This window comes from Aedes albopictus, chromosome 1 (assembly GCF_035046485.1).
Source record: "Aedes albopictus strain Foshan chromosome 1, AalbF5, whole genome shotgun sequence".
NCBI lineage: Eukaryota > Metazoa > Arthropoda > Insecta > Diptera > Culicidae > Aedes > Aedes albopictus.
Window position 1 is genome coordinate 202,982,691 of NC_085136.1, and position 19,598 is coordinate 203,002,288.

Genomic DNA, 19,598 nt, shown 5'->3' on the forward strand with positions numbered 1-19,598 from the left:
CATGGCAAATAACTACTTCATGGGAGCGAAAAGTCAACATTCGTTTCAGCGGACGATTCAGCCAAGACGACAGACCAATAAGGATTGCTTTGCAACACATATGTTTGCACGCCAAAGCCGCTGATACTGTTGCTGATAACGACATTATCACCTCCAGCAATAAGCTCTGACTCAATACAGATTGTAATTAGCACTTTTGTTTCCCTTTTCTCGTTTTAGGCTGATGATAAATCGCTGCTGGCCAGATTCTACCACGCAGACAGAGCGCTAACTGCGGTCGCTAGCGAGCTGGATAGCTTTGATGGCCGGGCAGAACCAGTACGATGCACACGACTGGTTGGACGGTTACGACAAGGACAGGTAAAGAATGTTCGCAAGAATCTGACTTAGATATTCTATCAAAAAAAAATCCCCAGTAGTTGTATAAGATATTTCATAATGTGTCGTTTAGTAAACTTATCAGATTTTTTTTAAAAAATCGTCATTTGTCTCCAAGGTATTATTGATTGTACTCTCCCAGAACTCTATCTGATCTATCTAGAAACTCGTAGATAGAATTAGAAATCTTTGTTCAGACTAGTCTTCAGCATAGAAGAACTTAGTTACTTACTTTCAGTCCTATCCTGAGTACCCATGGTGGTGCAGAAGGTTGAATAGAAAGATCTTCATCCTGGGTGATTGTCCACCATCACCTTGATCTGTGGCCAGGCCAAATTTCTGTCGACTTCCGTTATTTCCTTGTGAAGGCTGCGCCGCCATGAGCCTCTAGGCCTACCTCTGCTGCGATGTCCTTACCGCTTACCGATCAGGCTAAGGCCGGGGTGGCCTCTGCTGTACATAGTAGCCGTCTCCATTCCACTCGGTCCATGGCTGTTTGTCTCCAGTTTCGCACTCTGCGTAGGGCCCGCAGATCGTCCTCCACTTGGTCCACCCACCTAGCTCGCTGCGCCCACGTCTTCATGTACCGGTTGGATGACTCTCGAGAACCATTTTAGTCGGGTTGCTATCCGACATCCTGATGACGTGACTCGCCCACCGTGGCCTCCCGATTTTCGCGGAGTGGACGATGGTTGGTTCTCTCAGCAGCTGATGCAACTCGTGGTTCATTCGCTTTCTCCAAGTCCCGTCTTCCATCTGCACTCGAAAACTCCAAGGGCGCGTTGGTCCTCTGCACGTAGGGTCCATGTTTCGTGTCCATAGAGGACGACCGTTCTAATCAGCGTTTTGTAGATGGTTAACTTCGTGTTACGGCGAACTCTATTCGATCGTAGAGTTCTGCGGAGTCCAAAGTAAGCTCGATTTCCTGCCACAATACACCTCTGAATTTCTCTGCTGATGTCGTTGTCGGCGGTCACCAGTGAGCACAAGTACACGAAATCTTCAACGGCCTCGATTTCATCACCGTCGATATAAATTCGGGGTGGCGGGTGCGCTGATTTCTCCCTGGAGCCCTTTGCCATCATGTACTTTGTCTTCGACACATTTAATGACTAATCCGATTCGTCTGGCTTCACTCTTTAGTCGGATGTACGTTTCCGCCATCGTCTCAAATTTACGAGCAATAATATCAATATCATCAGCGAAACCAAGCAGCTGAACGGACTTCGTGAAAATCGGTCCACTCGTGGGTATCCCCGCTCTCCTAATTACACCCTCTAAAGCAATGTTGAACAGCAAGCACGAAAGACCATCACCTTGCCGTAACCCTCTGTGAGATTCGAAGGGACTCGAGAGTGTCCCTGGTACTCGATCTACGCACATCACTCGATCCATCGAAGCCTTGATCAATCGTGTCAGTTTATCCGGGAATCCGTATTCGTGCATAATCTGCCATAGCTGTTCTCGATCGATAGTATCATACGCCGATTTGAAATCGATGAACAAGTGATGTGTGGGCACGTTGTATTCGCGGCATTTCTGCAACACCTGGTGGATGGCGAACATCTGGTCCGTTGTAGCGCGTTCACCCATGAATCCAGCCTGATATTGCCCCACGAACTCTCTTGCAATCGGTGATAGTCGGCGGCATAAAATTTGAGAGAGTATCTTGTAGGCAGCGCTCAGTAGTGTGATCGCGCGGTAGTTTCCGCAATCCAACTTGTCGCCCTTTTTGTAGATGGGACACACGATACCTTCCATCCATTGCTCCGGTAATACTTCCTCCTTCCAAATCTTGGTAATGACACAGTGTAGTGCTCTCCCAGTGCTTCTCCACCGTATTTTAGAAGCTTGCTTGGTAGTTGATCTGCTCCAGCGGCTTTGTTGTTTTTCAACCGGCCAACCTCCTCCTCAATCTCTTGGAGGTCAGGGGCCTTCGGTACTTGCAACGACGCCATTGAGATGCTCATCGTAATGCTGCCGCCACCTCTCGACCACCTCACGCTCGCCCGTGAGAATATTCCCGTGATTTTCTCGGCACATGTCGGCTTGTGGCACAAAGCCTCTGCGCGAGCGGTTCAGCTTCTCGTAGAACTTTCGTGTGTCCTTAGCGCGGTACAGCTCTTCCATCGCTTCGCGATCTCGTTCTTCCTGCTGGCGCTTCTTCATCCGGAAGACTGAGTTCTGCCTGTTCCGCGCCTGTTTGTAACGTGCCTCATTCGCTCTCGTACGGTGTTGCAGCATTCTCGCCCATGCTGCATTCTTCTCGTTTTTCAACTGTTCACATTCGCCGTCGTACCAGTCGTTTCTGTGATTCGGAGTCGCGAAGCCTGGTGCTGTAGCCGAGGTACTACCTATGGCGGATCGGATGTCCCTCCAGCCATCTTCAAGTGTAGCTGCGCCAAGCTGCTCTTCCGTTGGTAGGGCCACTGCTAACTGCTGCGCGTAGTCTTGGGCCACTTCTACGTTACGCAGCTGCTCGATGTTGAGCCGCGGCGTTCGACTTCGACGCGTGGTGATAACTGTCGAAAGTTTTGAGCGCATGCATATAGCGACTAAGTAGTGATCCGAATCTATATTCGCACTGCGGTATGTGCGGACATTGGTTATATCCGAGAAGAATTTACCGTCGATTAGAACGTGGTCGATTTGATTTTCTGTTTGTTGGTCGGGTGATCTCCAGGTGGCTTTGTAGATATCTTTGCTGGGGAAGAAGGTGCTTCGAACTACCATACCACGGGAGGCTGCAAAGTTTACGCATCGCTGACCGTTATCATTCGATACGGCGTGCAGGCTGTTTCGCCCGATTACCGGTCTGTACATTTCCTCCCTTCCTACCTGCGCGTTCATGTCGCCGACAACGATTTTCACGTCACGCGGCGAGCAACCATCGTATGTTTGCTCTAACTGCGCGTAGAACGCTTCTTTCTCGTCATCAGGTCTTCCTTCGTACATTATAGCCGGGGATGTAGTTCGTCGTAGATTATCCTGTCACATCCTGCGAAACCTAATGACTTGCAATTCCATGTTCCAAGTTTCCAATCGTAGTCCTTATTTCGTCGCGTGGGTCTTTGCCGATTGTATCGAGTCGTATTTTCTCCTATGTTATTCGCAATGGGGATTTTTACGGATGGCTTATTGGGCCTACGCCAACACTCCTGTCTCGCCGGAGAGCCATCGTGCCAGTTCTGTTTAACGTCCCAACCAACACTAGGACGACCACGCTGATGGGGCTACCACCTTGGATCTAGCTGGGCGTGGTGCAGCGTTTCTTACTCAGCCGCTGGATGCCAGAACAGACGCTGTTTGAGCCGCACCTCCTTGGTGAACAAACGCTCGAATCGTACCTTCTCAATCTAGCTGAAGTCAGAAGGACAACAGTGCCCATGCTGCACTACCAGCTAAGCACACAACTCTTAGCTGGCGGTCTTTGTCATCGCTTGACCCGTGGAAGCATGAGGTAGGAATTGGGTAGGAACTTGTGAGGCCCAGAGCTATGTTGGACGCTCTCCTTATCGACTCACCGTTTTGCAGCCCGCTGCGATGTCCCGCTGGGTTCCAATCTAACGCAGATATTGTTTCCGTGTGGCCGACCCACCTCCACTTTCGCTCCCGAATTTCTGTTGCTATCGGCTTTTTATGGCATCGACAATGGAGTTCCACGTTGGAGATTAAAATTTCACGTTTGAGTTTAAAATCTTAATTTTGGTGCGTTGATGATTCTGACTGTTTTTTTATACGATCTTGGTGCCACCATCGGCCACCATTCGGTTACCAAGACATTCCACCATTCTTCAATGTTTGCCCAGCTACCGTAAAGCTGGAAGGGTTGACCGTGTTCGTACGAATCCAACGATTTAGTCTTGTTAACGTTGATGGTAAGCCCTGCCGTCGAGGAGCGATCAACAAGATCATCGAGCTTACTTTGCAAATCTAGCAGTTCGAAGTCATTTAGGTGCTCCATGGTAATGGGCTGCCACAGCAACCCACGATTTGGTTCACGATCACACCTAACAGGATCTCGTCGATTACAGGAACAGTAGCGGTGATAGTATACATCGTTGCCTTACTCCAGCGAAAACGTATATGCCCCGTACTGTGCTTGAATGAGGCCGATGATTTTCTCAGGGACACCCTTGCGCCTGAGGGCTTCTCACACACTTTCGTGGTTGAGACGGTCGACAGCTTTTCCGTGATCAATGAACACCAGGCAGAGAGGAACTCATTGATTTGCTCCAAAACAACAGTAGCGTAACAATATGGTCTACACAGGATCGTCCGGCATGGAATCCTGCTTGCTGTCGTCAAAGAATTACGTCAATCTTCTTCGGTATCTGTTTGAGGATCACTTTGCAGAGAACTTTGAGAACGATACACAGTAACATGATACCCCGCCAATTATCGCATACCGTCAGGTCACCCTTTTTGGATTTCTTAACTAAGACACCTTGAATCCAGTCTGCCGGAAATGTCGCGGTTTCCCATATATTGCAGAATAATTTATGCAGTAGTTGTGCAGATACAATGGGGCTTTGAGCATCTCGAATGATATGCGATCGACCCCCGCGACTCTATTCGGTTTCATGCTACGGATGGCTGTTTCTATCTCCTGCAATGATGGAACATCGGTGTTGCCACGGGTAATGCGTTGAACTCTTGGCGGGTCATGCTGAGATATTGCTGACGTGGTCGGTGTTATAACCAAAAAGGAGCAACGAGACGACTTCTAAATAAAACACATCTGTTTCGGTTAACAGTTAAAACGATACAGATTTATTTCACCTATTCGGGTACATCGCTAGTTCTGCCCTACTATTCTCTCACATAGAACTCATTTCTCTGAAAGGTGGTATTACACCACAACACCTCTTCCCTTTAGACAAAACTACATATATTCTGAAAGCTAAATGTTGACATTTGACTATATACACAAAGTTAACTAAGTCCTATCATTTATTTATTATGTCTTGCATAATCAGATCGCAAAATCAAATTCTAATATCCAAATATTAAAGAGTAGTTGTTGTTAAGTTATGTTTCACAATTAGAACCTAATTATGTATACATTTTTTTTACTTTTCACAACAAATCATGAATAAAATAAGCGCAATGTCTATGGATCAAGTAACACTTGGTGCAACTACCCTAGGAATGGAAATAAAGGAGGAAACAAAATACAATTACAAACTACGACACTTGCAACCACAAAACACACTGAATAACTACTATGTGCAGGTCCTTTGGTTTATGTGGGTGTCTAAAACCGTCTAAAACTGTCATCCAAAAGCAGCGGTGGTAATTGTTGATGAGTTTTTTTTTTTCGATATGCACTTCAAAACAGGTCGAATACTTCCACAATTTCAGCTTCGTTGAAAACGTTGAAACCAGACGAGGATGCACTTCGCACACAGTTGTCGTTCCGCTGCTGATCGGTCCACTCTCCTTCCATCTAAAGTCGCAGCTCTCACATCACTCTGAGCTTCGTGAGAACATGTAGCCTTTAGTGTTGCACCCAAAGCTCATCATCTTTATCAAAGTCGGGTGTCGTTTGCACTCGGTTCGACGGCGTCGACGTCGTGCTAATACTCTGAGATTTCATTTCAGGTACTCATGCTCACCGCAAATAAATACAGCTCATCAAAAGGCAAAATCCAGTAGACAAAAAATACTGCACAAAAGGGAATCATTAGCGATTCAAAATGGCCTAGCAAGATGAAATGCAGAAATGCAAAAAATCTCACAAAACAGCCAATTAAAAAATTGTGCCTTTTTTACTCAAACCGAAACATAAATGCAGTCAGGGAAAAAAAGTAAATTGATTCAAATCAACCACCTGACCATAACATAAAGGCTGAGCAATAAATAAAAGAAACATAAATAGATGCCGTCTTCAAAGTAGGTAAACCGTATACCGCAATGTAAAACAAATAGCCCAAAAAAAGACGCGGATAAAATCACACACAAAAAATGCAAAAAATAAAGTATTTGCACATACACACGCGTTAGTTTTACGAAAATAAAATAGGCTTAAAACTTTGGCTACTTGAAAAAAAAACGTAACACCGTACAAAAATAAATTAAAAAAAATGTTGCTCACAAAACAATTTCACAAATTAAACAAAGCACGCTTTCCAAATGAATTAAAAAATGAGGATTTGGTGGCCAAGCCATCATTTTGATGGCAAATTTATCCTCGTACGCCACTGTTATAACCAAAAAGGAGCAACGAGACGACTTCTAAATAAAACACATCTGTTTCGGTTAACAGTTAAAACGATACAGATTTATTTCACCTATTCGGGTACATCGCTAGTTCTGCCCTACTATTCTCTCACATAGAACTCATTTCTCTGAAAGGTGGTATTACACCACAACAGTCGGCACTTGAAAAAGGTTTCCAAAGTGCTCGAACCAGCGTTTCAGTTCGTCAGCCGGGTCGGTCAATAGCTGTCCAGTCGTGTCTTTCATGGGCATCTTAGCATTCATTTTAGTTCCACTAAGGTGACGTGAAACATCGTAGGGGGACGGATTTCGCCGGTGTTTGCGGCTTTCTCGCCTTCGTCAGCTAGGGAGTCCAACCACGCTTTTTGTCCTATCTATATGAGCGTTTCACTTGCTTTTCGAGAGCCGAATAGCCGCTGACGGGCTGCGGCTTTGGCTCTTCATGTTTTCGCCCTCTCTATCGCGGCTTTGCCGTTCCATAGCTCCTCTATCTTCCTCCAGGTATCATCTGGGATCCACTGCTTTCTTTGAGTGCGTAGCTCACCCAAGCAAATTCTCGCCGGTGGCGTTGAAGGCGTTTTTTATGGGGCTCCATTCATCTTCTACGGTTCAACCTTCCGGAATATTCGCAGCATGGTTCTCCAGCTCCTCGACGAAGAACCTTTTACCGCAGCGTATTCTAGGGTTAACACATTCCAAGTTTCAAATCTTGTCCGTTGTTTCGCGCTAAAAGTACTTTATTGGCAAATCAATTCGTAATTTTCGGTTTCCCCCACCGTGGCGGAGCTGCCACCTTAGTTAGGCATAGCTTCCGGTGGAGGAGCATTCCATACTCAGCCGTTGGATGCCAGAACAGACGTACACTGTGGTGCATAATTGATAGGACAAACGCCAAATTTCATACAAAATGGACAAGTTCGAGATGGTGTAACTATGGTTTGCTTTAATAGATTGAGCTTTGGTGGGTACCGCTGTCCGATTACTTTTGCACATTTTTCAACGCCTTGTCACGCCCGGGCCTGTGAACAAAAACATTTTGTTCTTCGTACACGTAAAATTCGACATATTATTTGTAGTTCTGTGTCAAAAAAATTGAGCTCAATCCATCGAAGCAAACCATAATTACAGCATCTCAAACTTTGCCATTTTGCATTAAAATCGGTGTTTGTCCGAGCAATTATGCACCACAGTGTACCTCCTCAATCTACCTGAAGCCAGAAGGTGTGCCCAGTGCCCAGGCCAGGCTGCACTACAAGTTAAGCACACAATCTATGCTGGTGGTCTTTGTCATCGATTGATTCGTGGAAGTATGATGTAGGGACTTGTGAGGACCACTACACTGCCGGTGGAAGCATATTTGTCCCATGTGCATTTTTGGCAATATTGAGATTTTGCAGCTTATAACATGATTCATAGCGTAGGGAAATAAAAACAGTTAGTTTGTTCCCAAAATGGTCGAAAAAATGCAACGCCGATTTGTCACATTCTAAAAAATGGACGCATAAGCGTCACGTTTCATTGCAAATCCTATGGAACAAAAAAATCGCTCTAAAACAAAAATTAGTGCTCAAATTCAAAATTGGTCGATGTTATAACACGATTCAGCACTTTTGCTTCATAGTTGAGGCATTTTACTTTTTTGAACTTTGGACGCGATTTTCTCGATTGTCTGTTTTTTCACATGGGACAATTATGCGTCCGGCAGTGCAGCTATGTTGGACGCTCTCTTTATCGACACACTGTTTTGCAGCCCGATTAATATTTGCAACTCATGCAAAATAGTACAACCCAAGTGACTTAATACACGAACCTTACGGTCGTAAGGAGAACTCCTGCCAAAGCAAACTTGTAAACCTAAACACTGGGCTTACAGTAAGCTCGCGTATCATGTCTCGAGCATGTGTGCTTGTTGACAATGCAATCGTTGCTACACTCGTCTCTTCACTAACAAACTGCTTTTCACCATGCATTGGAACTTTAGTCCTTATTGTCCTTACTAACCTGTTTTTCCTTGTTTCAAAATCATTTTCGATTTTCGATTATCTCAAAACCGATACTTATCACTTTTAACAAGGGATGAAATAAAACCAAAAGCAATTAAAACTAGGGTTCGGCGTCATGGCAGCGCATGTAAGCGTTGCACAGAAGTCACTGTGACTTACTGCGCAACCCCTACATGCGCTGCCGTGACTGTTTTGTAACAATAAGTGTTGCTTGGGGTAACGCAACATGAAAAGGTGATCTATCTACGGTAAGAGCTGTGTTAACGATTGAGCATCTTTTAAACTTTTTCAACCATTCATCCTTCAGCATGGATCACATGACATCTTGGATTGGGATTTCCTGAAATAGATGCTCCTTAGTGCTATTCTAAGCTAATAATTAATCGGTTAATTATACTTGGTGATGAACCAAATGTAATCGTATGCTATACTTTGAAAAGGTTTATGCTATTTTTTGGCAGTAGGTAATACAAAAGCTGTTGGTACACAGCTTCAAATATTTGTCCAAAAAGAAACTAATGCTCAAACATCTTGTTTGACTCAATCGAATTTTCATTAATGTCATTCTTTCCTTGCGAAATAGTTGACCCTGTGTACTTCCGGCCGAATGCTCATCGACTCAGATTATTATTAATTTGAAAAACTTCAGTTTGATACAATGCTGAAATGATACAGATCTTGGGGGTACATTGGAAATCACCCAACCTTAATGCTATCTGTTAAAAAAAGTATAAGACAAAGGCTTCGCGCTAGCAGAACCAGAAACGAATCAAGTTGACCGATATTGCTATGCATCAAATAAATAATCTTTATTTGACCATCGATATTGTTTCCCAGTTCCCATTGTTTGCCTACTTCACAGACACACATTTACTGACAATTTCCTCTTTATTTTAGGACCGAGTGCTGGCCATCACAAACCAAATCATGGACGAGCTTCTGGGCGATGACCGGGCGCCGCGTGCTTTCCGTGCCAAGTTTCCCGAGGAGGTCCTGCAGGAAAGTCTCGCCGGGCAGCTGTGGTTCGGGGCGGAATGTCTCGCGGCCGGATCTTCTATCATGAATCGCGAGGTGGAAAGCGCTACGATGCGACCGCTGGCAAAAGCCGTTACAAAAAGCTTGGACAATGTTCGGAATTTGTTGCGAGAGCAGTGCTTACGGAACAACACACCGAACAGCTTGACACTGCGGCTGGATGTAAATGATGCCGCAACGGAACAATTGTACGAAAGTTTGAAAATTTTCGATCGTCTGTTTGCCGAGTTTGAGCTGTTGTACGTTAGCGCGATGGTACAAGTCAAATCGAAGCAGGAGTACGAAATGCAAGAACTGATTTGTGTGCTGTTTTCTGAAACGCTGCAACGAGCACTGAAAATTGGTCTGCTGGAGCAGGAGCAGGTCGACTCGTATGACCCGGCGCTGATGTTTTCCATTCCACGGTTAGCAATCGTCGCCGGGTTAGTTATATTCAAGGATGGACCCCTAAATATGGATCAACCAGCGGATAACATTTCGGAGATGTTTCGTCCTTTTCGAAAGCTGTTGATCAAAATGCGCGATCTGCTCCGAACGCTAACCAAACATGAGCTGTATCAGTTGGAAAAGTTGCTGTGCACCAACGAGGAAATCAGTCTGAAGGAAGAATTAATCTGTGATGCAAACGAAAACGATAACAGCGATATCTCGCCGCAAGAAGATCACGTTGTTATCGTGACAACCAATGTTAATAGTAGTCATAATAGCGATAATAGTGATAGCCGTGTAGAAGATCCCCCAAACGATGATCAGCGGCACGACTCGGACGGCCGGGACAATCGAAGCAGTAGTTTTTATAGCAACCGTATTATAGATAGTAATCGAATACATGGGGATTTGGAGGACGATGTATCCGAAAATGACGACGAAGATGATCCTAGCAATGTTTTGAAAGATAGCCTAGTGACGTCGGATTGTGCATCGGGGTATTTGATTCCGAATACAAACTTTGGTAACTTACTGCAGACTAATGAAGCGCCGTTAACCGACAGTTTTATAGCAACAGACGAAGAGCTGAAACTTGGAACTTCCTCGAATGCTCGGATAGAACAAATATTGTCGGAAACTAATCAGAAGCTGGCGGACTCTGGACTTGGAACAGCCAACCCAAGTGTAGATAATTCTCCCGAAATTGATACGGAACGGCCGGTTACAAGCCGTGGAGAAAGCGAATCTTCTGAAGAGGAAGGTGAAGTGGATGAGTATGACCATGAAGAAGAAGAGGAAGATAGTGATGGCACTGTCCGCGATACCCATCAATCAACGATGGATCCTAGTTCAAGCGCTGGCGCATCGCAATATGCTGGAAAGCAGCATCATAATCACAGACAGCAACATCACCATCACCGACATCGTCGATCTAGTGGAACCCTCACATCGGCTACATCAAGTAGAAAACATAACTCAAAGCACCATAGATCGTCGAGTGCATCTACTTCTGTCGTCGTTACCAGCAGTCAAGGCACCTCCTCATCTAAGGCATTCTCCAGCTGTGATACATCGCCGTCATCCGGTAATCAAAGCGAATGCAGCAGTACCAGTAGCACTGCCGGCGAAACCTCGCAGGACGTGACAATAGCCATCAGAGCGGCAGGAAGGATTAAATTCAAGTGAGTTGCCTTTCTAGTGTTTATATTTTCTGTTCTACAAAACCTGACCTCAAAATAGATAGGTCTCGTTAAGTGAACTAAGAACTTGTAGGAGTTTATTGCTTCGTTAAGGTAGCATTACTGAGGACTGACTTAACCCTTTCCTTCTCACATTTTTTTTTTTTTTGACAATTGAAAATAGATAAAATGGGTTTTAACAAATCACCAGAACAAACGATGTATACGACGGGTTGAAAAAGCCGTTTCCCTTCCTTCTAAAACTTTCACAGCACAGTGTCAATCTATCATGCAAACTGTGCCGCATAGCTTCAGAATAAATAAAACACATAATCTATCGCCTTACGCCTAGCATCCACGCATCAATGTGTGAACTCTCTGCCAATCATATCCCTCCAACACTCCGACATCCGCATTAATTTGTGCAGACGCAGAGGTATATTCGGTCTGATGTGGATACAAATGATTTGCAATCATCACTTCCTTCCTTTACCCACATTGACCTGCAACCTGACGTGACAGGCGCCATTGTTGCCTAAAAATAGAAGATCACCAACGCTCACACACTGAAGATGCTTGCTAGTCCCCAGCAGATATCTCATTGGTTCCTTATGTGAGTGTATACTAGTGTAGCTAGCTATACTAGTGTAGCTAGCTGGTCTGGCGATACTGGAGTAGCATCCACGGGCGGTCAATCAAGCTCTAGCTCAAGCTCAAATCATCAGAACAAATCATGTATAGTTTTACTACAAGATATCGTTAGAAATGAAAAATTTGATTGCCGGCGATAAATATATAACATTTCATGAAATAATGACATTTTTACATGCTACCATGGAAAAGAGAGGGTTAATAAACTTAACACAAGAATATGTAATATAATTGGTACAATAATACAAAAAAAATGTTGAAACATACATGGCAAAAGCTACCGGTCTTGAATCGTAGATCAATAAGTTTGTAAATATACATGCATATCCGTAAATACTTAACACTATTTTCTGTTTTTTTTTTTTTAGAACAACGGAAAACCTTCTGCACAGGCTGTTTGTCTGCATAGCAGGAGTCGCCGATCAACTTCAAACCAATTTTGCTGCCGATCTTCGCCAAATGCTGAAAAGTGTGTTCATTATAAACTCTTCGCCTCCGGAGCCGGAGGAGCCTCCTGAGCCAGCGCCGACGTCGAGCGATAAACCTAAGGAGCCAGACCCGGCGGAAATGTTTGAATTCCGAGCTAGCGAACAGGATGTCATCACACCCGGTCAGAACAGCGGAGGATCGAGTCAAAGCATTTATTCAGCCGAGGAAGTCAATCCGGAAGATCCGCACGACTCAGTGTTCGGATCACCTGGTACCTCTCCCATCAGAGCGTCTTCTGCTCCGCGTACTATGATGACCACTTCGGAAAGTGGAAGCGTAACAGTTAACGTTTCCGTGTCGGTCGTTACCGGTGGCAGTTCCGGTTCCAGTAGAAGTTCGCAAGAAAGAAGCGTTAGTCTAAGTGAAACGTCGATAGTGGTGGAGAATAATGGTGGGACCACGGGTTCCAACCTACGTGATAGCCACCGGAGGCACAGTGCAATTGGTTCCAAAGGGGAGTATGGCCGGAGTCGATCCAGTCCAAACAGCCCCATCAATGGAACGTCCACCGAAGAACGACGAATGCCGGAGGCTCCTCCCCGGTGGATTCCGGATGGAGATGCGCCCCGTTGTATGGCCTGTGCCTCTTCATTTACGCCTTTCCGAAGGCGACATCACTGTAGGAATTGTGGTGGAGTTTTCTGTGGGGTATGCTCGAGCGCTTCTGCACCACTTCCTAAGTATGGATTGACTAAAGCGGTGCGGGTTTGCCGAGATTGCTACGTACGTGAAGTGGGAGCTTAGTCAGTTACAGCGGTTAAATACCTTTATTAATTCCTTTTAGTTGTCTACTGTTTAATTTTGCGCGTGACAAGGTTTTTTTATTATGGTTTTTACTAAATTGTATCATGTCTGCTCTATATGTACTTTAAGACGAAGTAAAAGAAAGTTTTTGTTTTCTTTTGAAACCTTGTATCCTTTTCTGAAAACTAGCCATTTTTTTCCAAATGTAGGATTTGTACAGGCTACAATACCCGATTCTTTTTGTAAGAAAGAAATGTTTTTTATTGTATAACAAAGTTTCAGTTACTAATAAATGTATAGATAAAGCGAAAATAGCTACACACTTTAATCGAAACAATATCACACGTTTTAGGATGAAATACAAAAAGAATCGGGTAAATTTACATCCTTTTATAATACTGATTATGATGAAGTGCTAAGTATGTGTTCACTTGAATGTTTCCAGTTTAACATACGACCAGTTAACCATTTGAATATCTATAGTAATTTGTGTTCAGATTTTCAACCGATGACAGATTTCGGCCGTGAATGACTAAAATCGTTTGGCTTTATGTCTTCTAGCATAAGCATAACTTGCAAGAAGTACCTATACTTCTATAGGTATTTTCAACCTCTTAGGAACGAATGAACAACCAGTAAGTGATTCTTGCGAAATACAACTTATTTATTTACTTCGCGTGTGATTTTGTTATTCTCTGATTTCGGATTAGGGGTTTCTCAATGATGATAGGGTGACACAGAAAAGCACCACCACAGCTCATTATACAACCCTTACTTTAAACGTTTCTAAGCTTTTCACAAAAGGAATTAGTGTTCGGTTTTGAATGCCTATTCAAACGCTTAAAAAACGGGTTTCGCGCATATACTAAATATTGTTTGTTGGCAAACTGTCCGGGTAATAAAATAAAAAAGCATTTCCAAACTATCAGAAATGTATTCAAATGATTATCTGGTCCAAAAGCAATATCCATCTCAATTATATAGTATAAAATCCCATATTCCTATTTGAAATTGCTTTGTTCCTTGATCCGAGCACAGCAAACCCAATACAAAAATACATTCCTTCTCTAAGCGTTACAAATCAAATAAGTGAATCTAAAAGACTTACGTACAGCCAAGATGGTTTGCAGCCATGGTTTAAAGTTCAGTATAAATCAAAACCCATTCACCTATTTCGTTCTGGAAACGGGGATTCTCCTAATCACATAACAAAAAATCTAGCCTCAATTCATTTTTACTCTGTTGCATAGCCGAAGGTTTCTGTTGAAAATAGTTAAAATCATGTATTGTGAAGCATAACACGCGTTAAATAAGCACTGTTTTTGACTAAAAGTAATGAAAATCTAACAAATATAACATTATTTTTTATATTAACTAAAATGATAATGTGAATGCATAATAATGCTTAAAACTAAACATTGGAGTGATATCTTTTTTACAAAGAAACAAAAAAAAGTTTATGTATATTCTGAAAAGGTTAGTTTAATAATTTTGTGAATATGATGCAAATCAACAAAAAACTAAAAATAAAAAACTTTAAGAGGCGTGGTATACTCCATAATTTCCAATAACAATATCAGAAGGACAAAAATCATGTATCATCAATTGTATATCCCTATTGTGAAAGAAAATACCGCAAGTTAGGTAAGTCAACACCTGAAATCTGTAAGAGAAGAAGGTGAGTCATAAACTAAGATATATTGTGATTGTACAAGCATTACCACAGCAATGGAGTGTGAATGCAAAAGTACGAAAAAATTGCTAGAGCAATTTAATAAAAAAAAAGCTAAATATTTGATCAAATATCACGTGTACCATTCGGCTTTGATATTATGTCCGAAACTCTTTGAGAGCGTCCATATATGTCGAAGGATTACCGTTGTTGCGAGTTGTTATCAAGGAACCGGTGGTTGAAGTATTCTTTCACTACGCTTCGAATGAGTGTTAGTTATCAGTTTTGTACCTTTTAAATAATTCCGCCCTAATTGCTTATCCTTTGACAGATACGCGTATTTCGACTACCACTTGTAATCTTCCTCAGTGTCCAGAAAACCTGGACCACTACTATCCACTGAACTGCTACGACCTACCGGCCGCGTCGCCCTTTCGTTGACCGTCTTTCCAAAATACCAGACCGTGGACAAGCCAACCACACACACAACCACTTCAACCACTGGACTCGATTTTCAATTAAAAAGTCTCTGTTGGCAACCGGATTCGAACCAAAAACATTGATATCACCTGGCTCGCACGCTACCACTCGGCTATCGAGCCAGTTGATGTTAGAAGAAACATAACGCACACAAGAATCGTTGGTGGATCGATGATCATGTTTTGCCATGGTAAATTTAAAAACATTTTTATGCAAGTCGCCTTTCAGTGTATAGGGTAAAAGTACCAATAGTGGTGCTATTAGTAGCTCCTTGTAGTAAAATAATTGAATAAAATTAATAATACCACAAAATAAAAAGTCTGAAAGCGTTAATCGGTAGTTTTCCACTTGAATTTGCCAGGAAAAGTGTAAAAACCATTGTTTATTTCAGTTTTTGCTAATAAATCACTTGCACCAACTATAGGTACACGGTTCCTATTATGGAGGTAAAATTTAACATTGGTTCCTATAGTGGCGCATCCCATTGAATTCTTATGGGACCCACCACTATAGGAACACTACCACCACTATAGATGCAAGGGAGCAAAAAAATTAAGGAAAATAATTGTTTAAAATAGGTTTTTCGGCAAAACCTGAACACAAAACTAAATTAATGTTATCAACTAGATATAATGCATCTATTAAAAATGTAATTTGCAAGCTTTTTGGTCGAAATAGGGCTAAATTGCCACTACCACCACTATTGGTACTACCTCCACTAAGGGAGCTTTTACCCTATATCGTAACAGTCGAACTCTCTTTATCCATACTTCGTAATAACAGTAGAAAATTTACAATTTTTTTTTTGAGAATCGGAAGACAAATTTCTATAAATGAGATTTCTTCTTAATTTTTACTAAACTACTATTGCGCATTTCTCACCCCACTAGGCCCCTTTCGTAGTTAGTATTAGTTTGGGATCTTGCATAAAACTGCGATTTTGCATCGAATCGTTTCGGTGTCTTCTGCGCACTTATTCAGCACCTTGTAATGCATACACGGAGAAACTGAAAAACTCAAAATTAGGTACTTTTAAACTCAATTTTGAGTTCTTTTTCATCTCCCCTTTCATGCGCTCTTTCTATTGTTGTCAGAGAGTAAAGAGAGAAACACCCCAACTTTTGCAGTTCCGTGCATCAAGCCAAAACTGAGTTTCTAGCACAGTACTCAAATTTGAGTGAATACAACTTAGTCAAAATTTCGGTTGAGTTGAAAAAACTTAAAATTAGGTATTTTTTTCACATGGAAGCAAGCGGGAGCAACCCAACAAAAACATCGATTCCATCAACTCAAAATCAGTGTTGCCACATTTAAATCTGTATTTTGCCTTTCAAAAATCTTTATAATCTGTATCACCATTTTTTGTCAAAAATCTGTATGAAATCTGTAATATTTCGCGAAAAATCTGTTTGAAATTCTGTAAGATTCTGAAAAATCTGTATATTCTGTATCATTTCCAAAAATCTGTACATCTGTACATACAGAATTCTGTATGAAAAGCTGCAAGAAAATCTGTATGATTACAGAAAAATCTGTATATGTGGCAACCCTGCTCAAAATTGGCTTGACGCACGCAACCCCGAAGTTGGGTGGAAAGAACCCACTTTTGGGTAGTTTCGTTTCTCCGTGTAGGTGCGCAGAAGACACCGACACAATTCGATGCAAAATCGTAGTTTTATTCATGATCCCGCACTTATACTAACTACGAAAGGCTTCCAGTGTGGTGGGAAATGTGCAATATAAAGCCTGTATCCGCAATAATCGGGACACAGAAATACAGCTGTAACTCTGCAATCGATACGTTAAAATTACTCAAATTTGGCCTAATAACATCTTAAGATGTGTTTATTTCACCTACAAAATTTCATGTGAATCGATGCAGTCCTTTTTTGTTGTAGCAATGAAAGAGTAGAATGTGTGCCATTGAATTTTGTACAGCTTCTATTGAGCTTTGCAAGGAGTTCGCGACGATCGTGCAAATGTTCAATCTTTGACAGCACAATGTTCACATATCCAACAACAAAGGAAACAGTGCATAAACAAATCGATTAGTCGAAACACCACCCCAAAATAACGCTCCGTTACTGGAAAACTATAGCAGCGACATCAACCAATGTATGCTGAAACCGGTGTGCATATTTTGTGGTGGGACAATTTTGTTTGCCTGTGCGTCGTATTTGGCACAAGATCGTCAATAGTGTGGTATAAGTCGTGATATAGAAAAACAAGTGCAGAAAATATCATCCTCGATTACTAGGTTTAATCGATTAATTTGAAATGCGAGCGCCCATTACTATGTCGACGCACAGTCGATAAACCAAATGCCAACACGAGCACGACAGAAACCCGAACCCGATCTGAGCGAACCGAGTCGCAGCGAGGGGAAAAGATGACGTAATTTATCTTTTAAATACGACGCTCATAGTGGTTTCGCAGCGCGGCGTCACGAACACTAATGCAAATCTACTGGTTGAAAATATGCCCATTTGATTTTGCCGGGAACAGCTGATTTTTGTTTACTATTTTCAACCAGTAACTCAAGTAGTATTCGTGTAATGCAACGTGTACGTACACGCAACACCACTAAAAGCAGAAACCACTATTTCGTGCACAAGGCAGTTGATCGACGATAGCAGAACGGTACAGTCACCAAGATATAGAGAAGAGTTTCTTCGAAGCGCTTAATCCGCTGCCGGCCAAAAGTGAGGTTTTTAGAGTTGCCCTCACTTTAGCCGGCAAAGAAGCAGCAGTCGCTGATTCGAGGAAAGTGCTGCATCCGGTAAAATAACAGGACAGCAAGGAGGATTTTAGATCGGTTACGACATCTGGGTTCAAATCGCATTCGGGTCTGAACAATTTTATAAACTTGAAAGTATGTTTCTGTATAACGTATATTTTTTTCTAAAAATAATATAAGACACTTAATAATAAGTAACAAAGCATAAAAATTTAGTTTAGTCATTCGTTAAAGAACCCAATTGGCTTTTTTCTCATGAAAAAAATATGTAGCGTAAGGAAACGCGACATTTCTCCTCATAATAAAGCAGATGTTAAGAATACTTGACGAAAAATGGGAAACTTTACTTGGAATCTGCAAACTTGACCTAAAAAAAAATGTATAACTAGTAAAACGGAGAAAAGTATTTCTTTCAATACTTTTTACGAAATTTTAGCGAAACGTTGCGTGAATGAGGAATTAGAAATGAACGATTAATGGCGAGTTATAGTATATTCATTTATTGGCTCGATACTACAGTGAAATTTAAACAGATTTTTTTTAACATGTTGTTAGAAACTACTTTTATAATGGAGGTAGGCTAACTAGAATGTAGCAGAAGAAAAACTGGACAAATGGATTGAAAAGTTCTGGAAAATGTTAAAATATGTAAAGGTATCTGATTGCAAAACCGGTTAATCACATTGATCATCTTAAGTTTCTACTATTTGAAAAATGTTTAAATGTATTTAAATTTTTCATATCGTCAAATAATTTCGGAATTCAAGGCATTAATTTTAACAAAAATAAAAAGAAAAAGAGTTGCAAAGTCTTAGCTATCTAATCTCCATTACAGTTTTAAATTTGAAATCGATATTTTTTTATTACACAGCTGAAATGATTTAGCACACCCAGTAAATTAGGGTTGATTTGCTCGGGAATAATGTTCAATAGATCATTTAATAAAACAATGAAGGCTTTTTACGGCATCATCAGTATCGGCAGCCATATTAGATATGTGCCTCGAAATTTTAAAGTGATAATTCTCTGCCACCAAAGCGAATATTCGTATGAAAAAGTATCATCCCATATGCTTACTCGCAGTGATTGCGGTGATGCTTTTCTGCTGCCTTTCTGCAGAATTGACAGTTTTATTACTTCAAAAAACGCGAAGCAAACAATCATTGAAAATTAAAATGTCAATGATTCGCTTGAAAACGTAGTGACGCATCATGACACCTTATGTTGGATCTGCTTATAAGAGCTCATTGATAATCACCCGACTGTAATTAGAAAATTTGAAAAATGTTTGTACTCAATGCCGCAGTAGTCCCCTTTTTACAGAAATGTGTGTTCTTTGAGTGCTTTGTTATGTTTTAACTAAGGCATATTCTTCAAAATAAATTTTCCAGCTGTTTTCTTATTTAAATAATATCAATGATATGAAAATATGGAATATGCTCTATATATTATGTAAACCAGACAGTCACTAACTCTTGCAAAAGCAAGTATTTATGAAGAAGACGCATGGCTACTAAAATATCTCAACATCTAAAATACGTCCTATCAACGATGCTCCAGAGTAGAAATATCAGCATTGA

General features: G+C 41.7%; 1 protein-coding gene across 1 annotated transcript in view; it reads left to right on the plus strand.

Annotated features, from left to right (window-relative positions):
* LOC115263719 (lateral signaling target protein 2 homolog) overlaps positions 1-14,932 on the plus strand; it is a 64,324-nt gene extending 49,392 nt beyond the window's left edge. The window contains exons 2-4 of the mRNA XM_029866970.2: positions 220-360; positions 9,501-11,248; positions 12,265-14,932. Of these exons, the coding sequence (XP_029722830.1) occupies positions 220-360; positions 9,501-11,248; positions 12,265-13,129 (2,754 nt within the window). The 3' untranslated portion in view covers positions 13,130-14,932. The remainder of the gene's footprint in view (positions 1-219; positions 361-9,500; positions 11,249-12,264) is intronic.
* Positions 14,933-19,598: the final 4,666 nt, after the last annotated feature.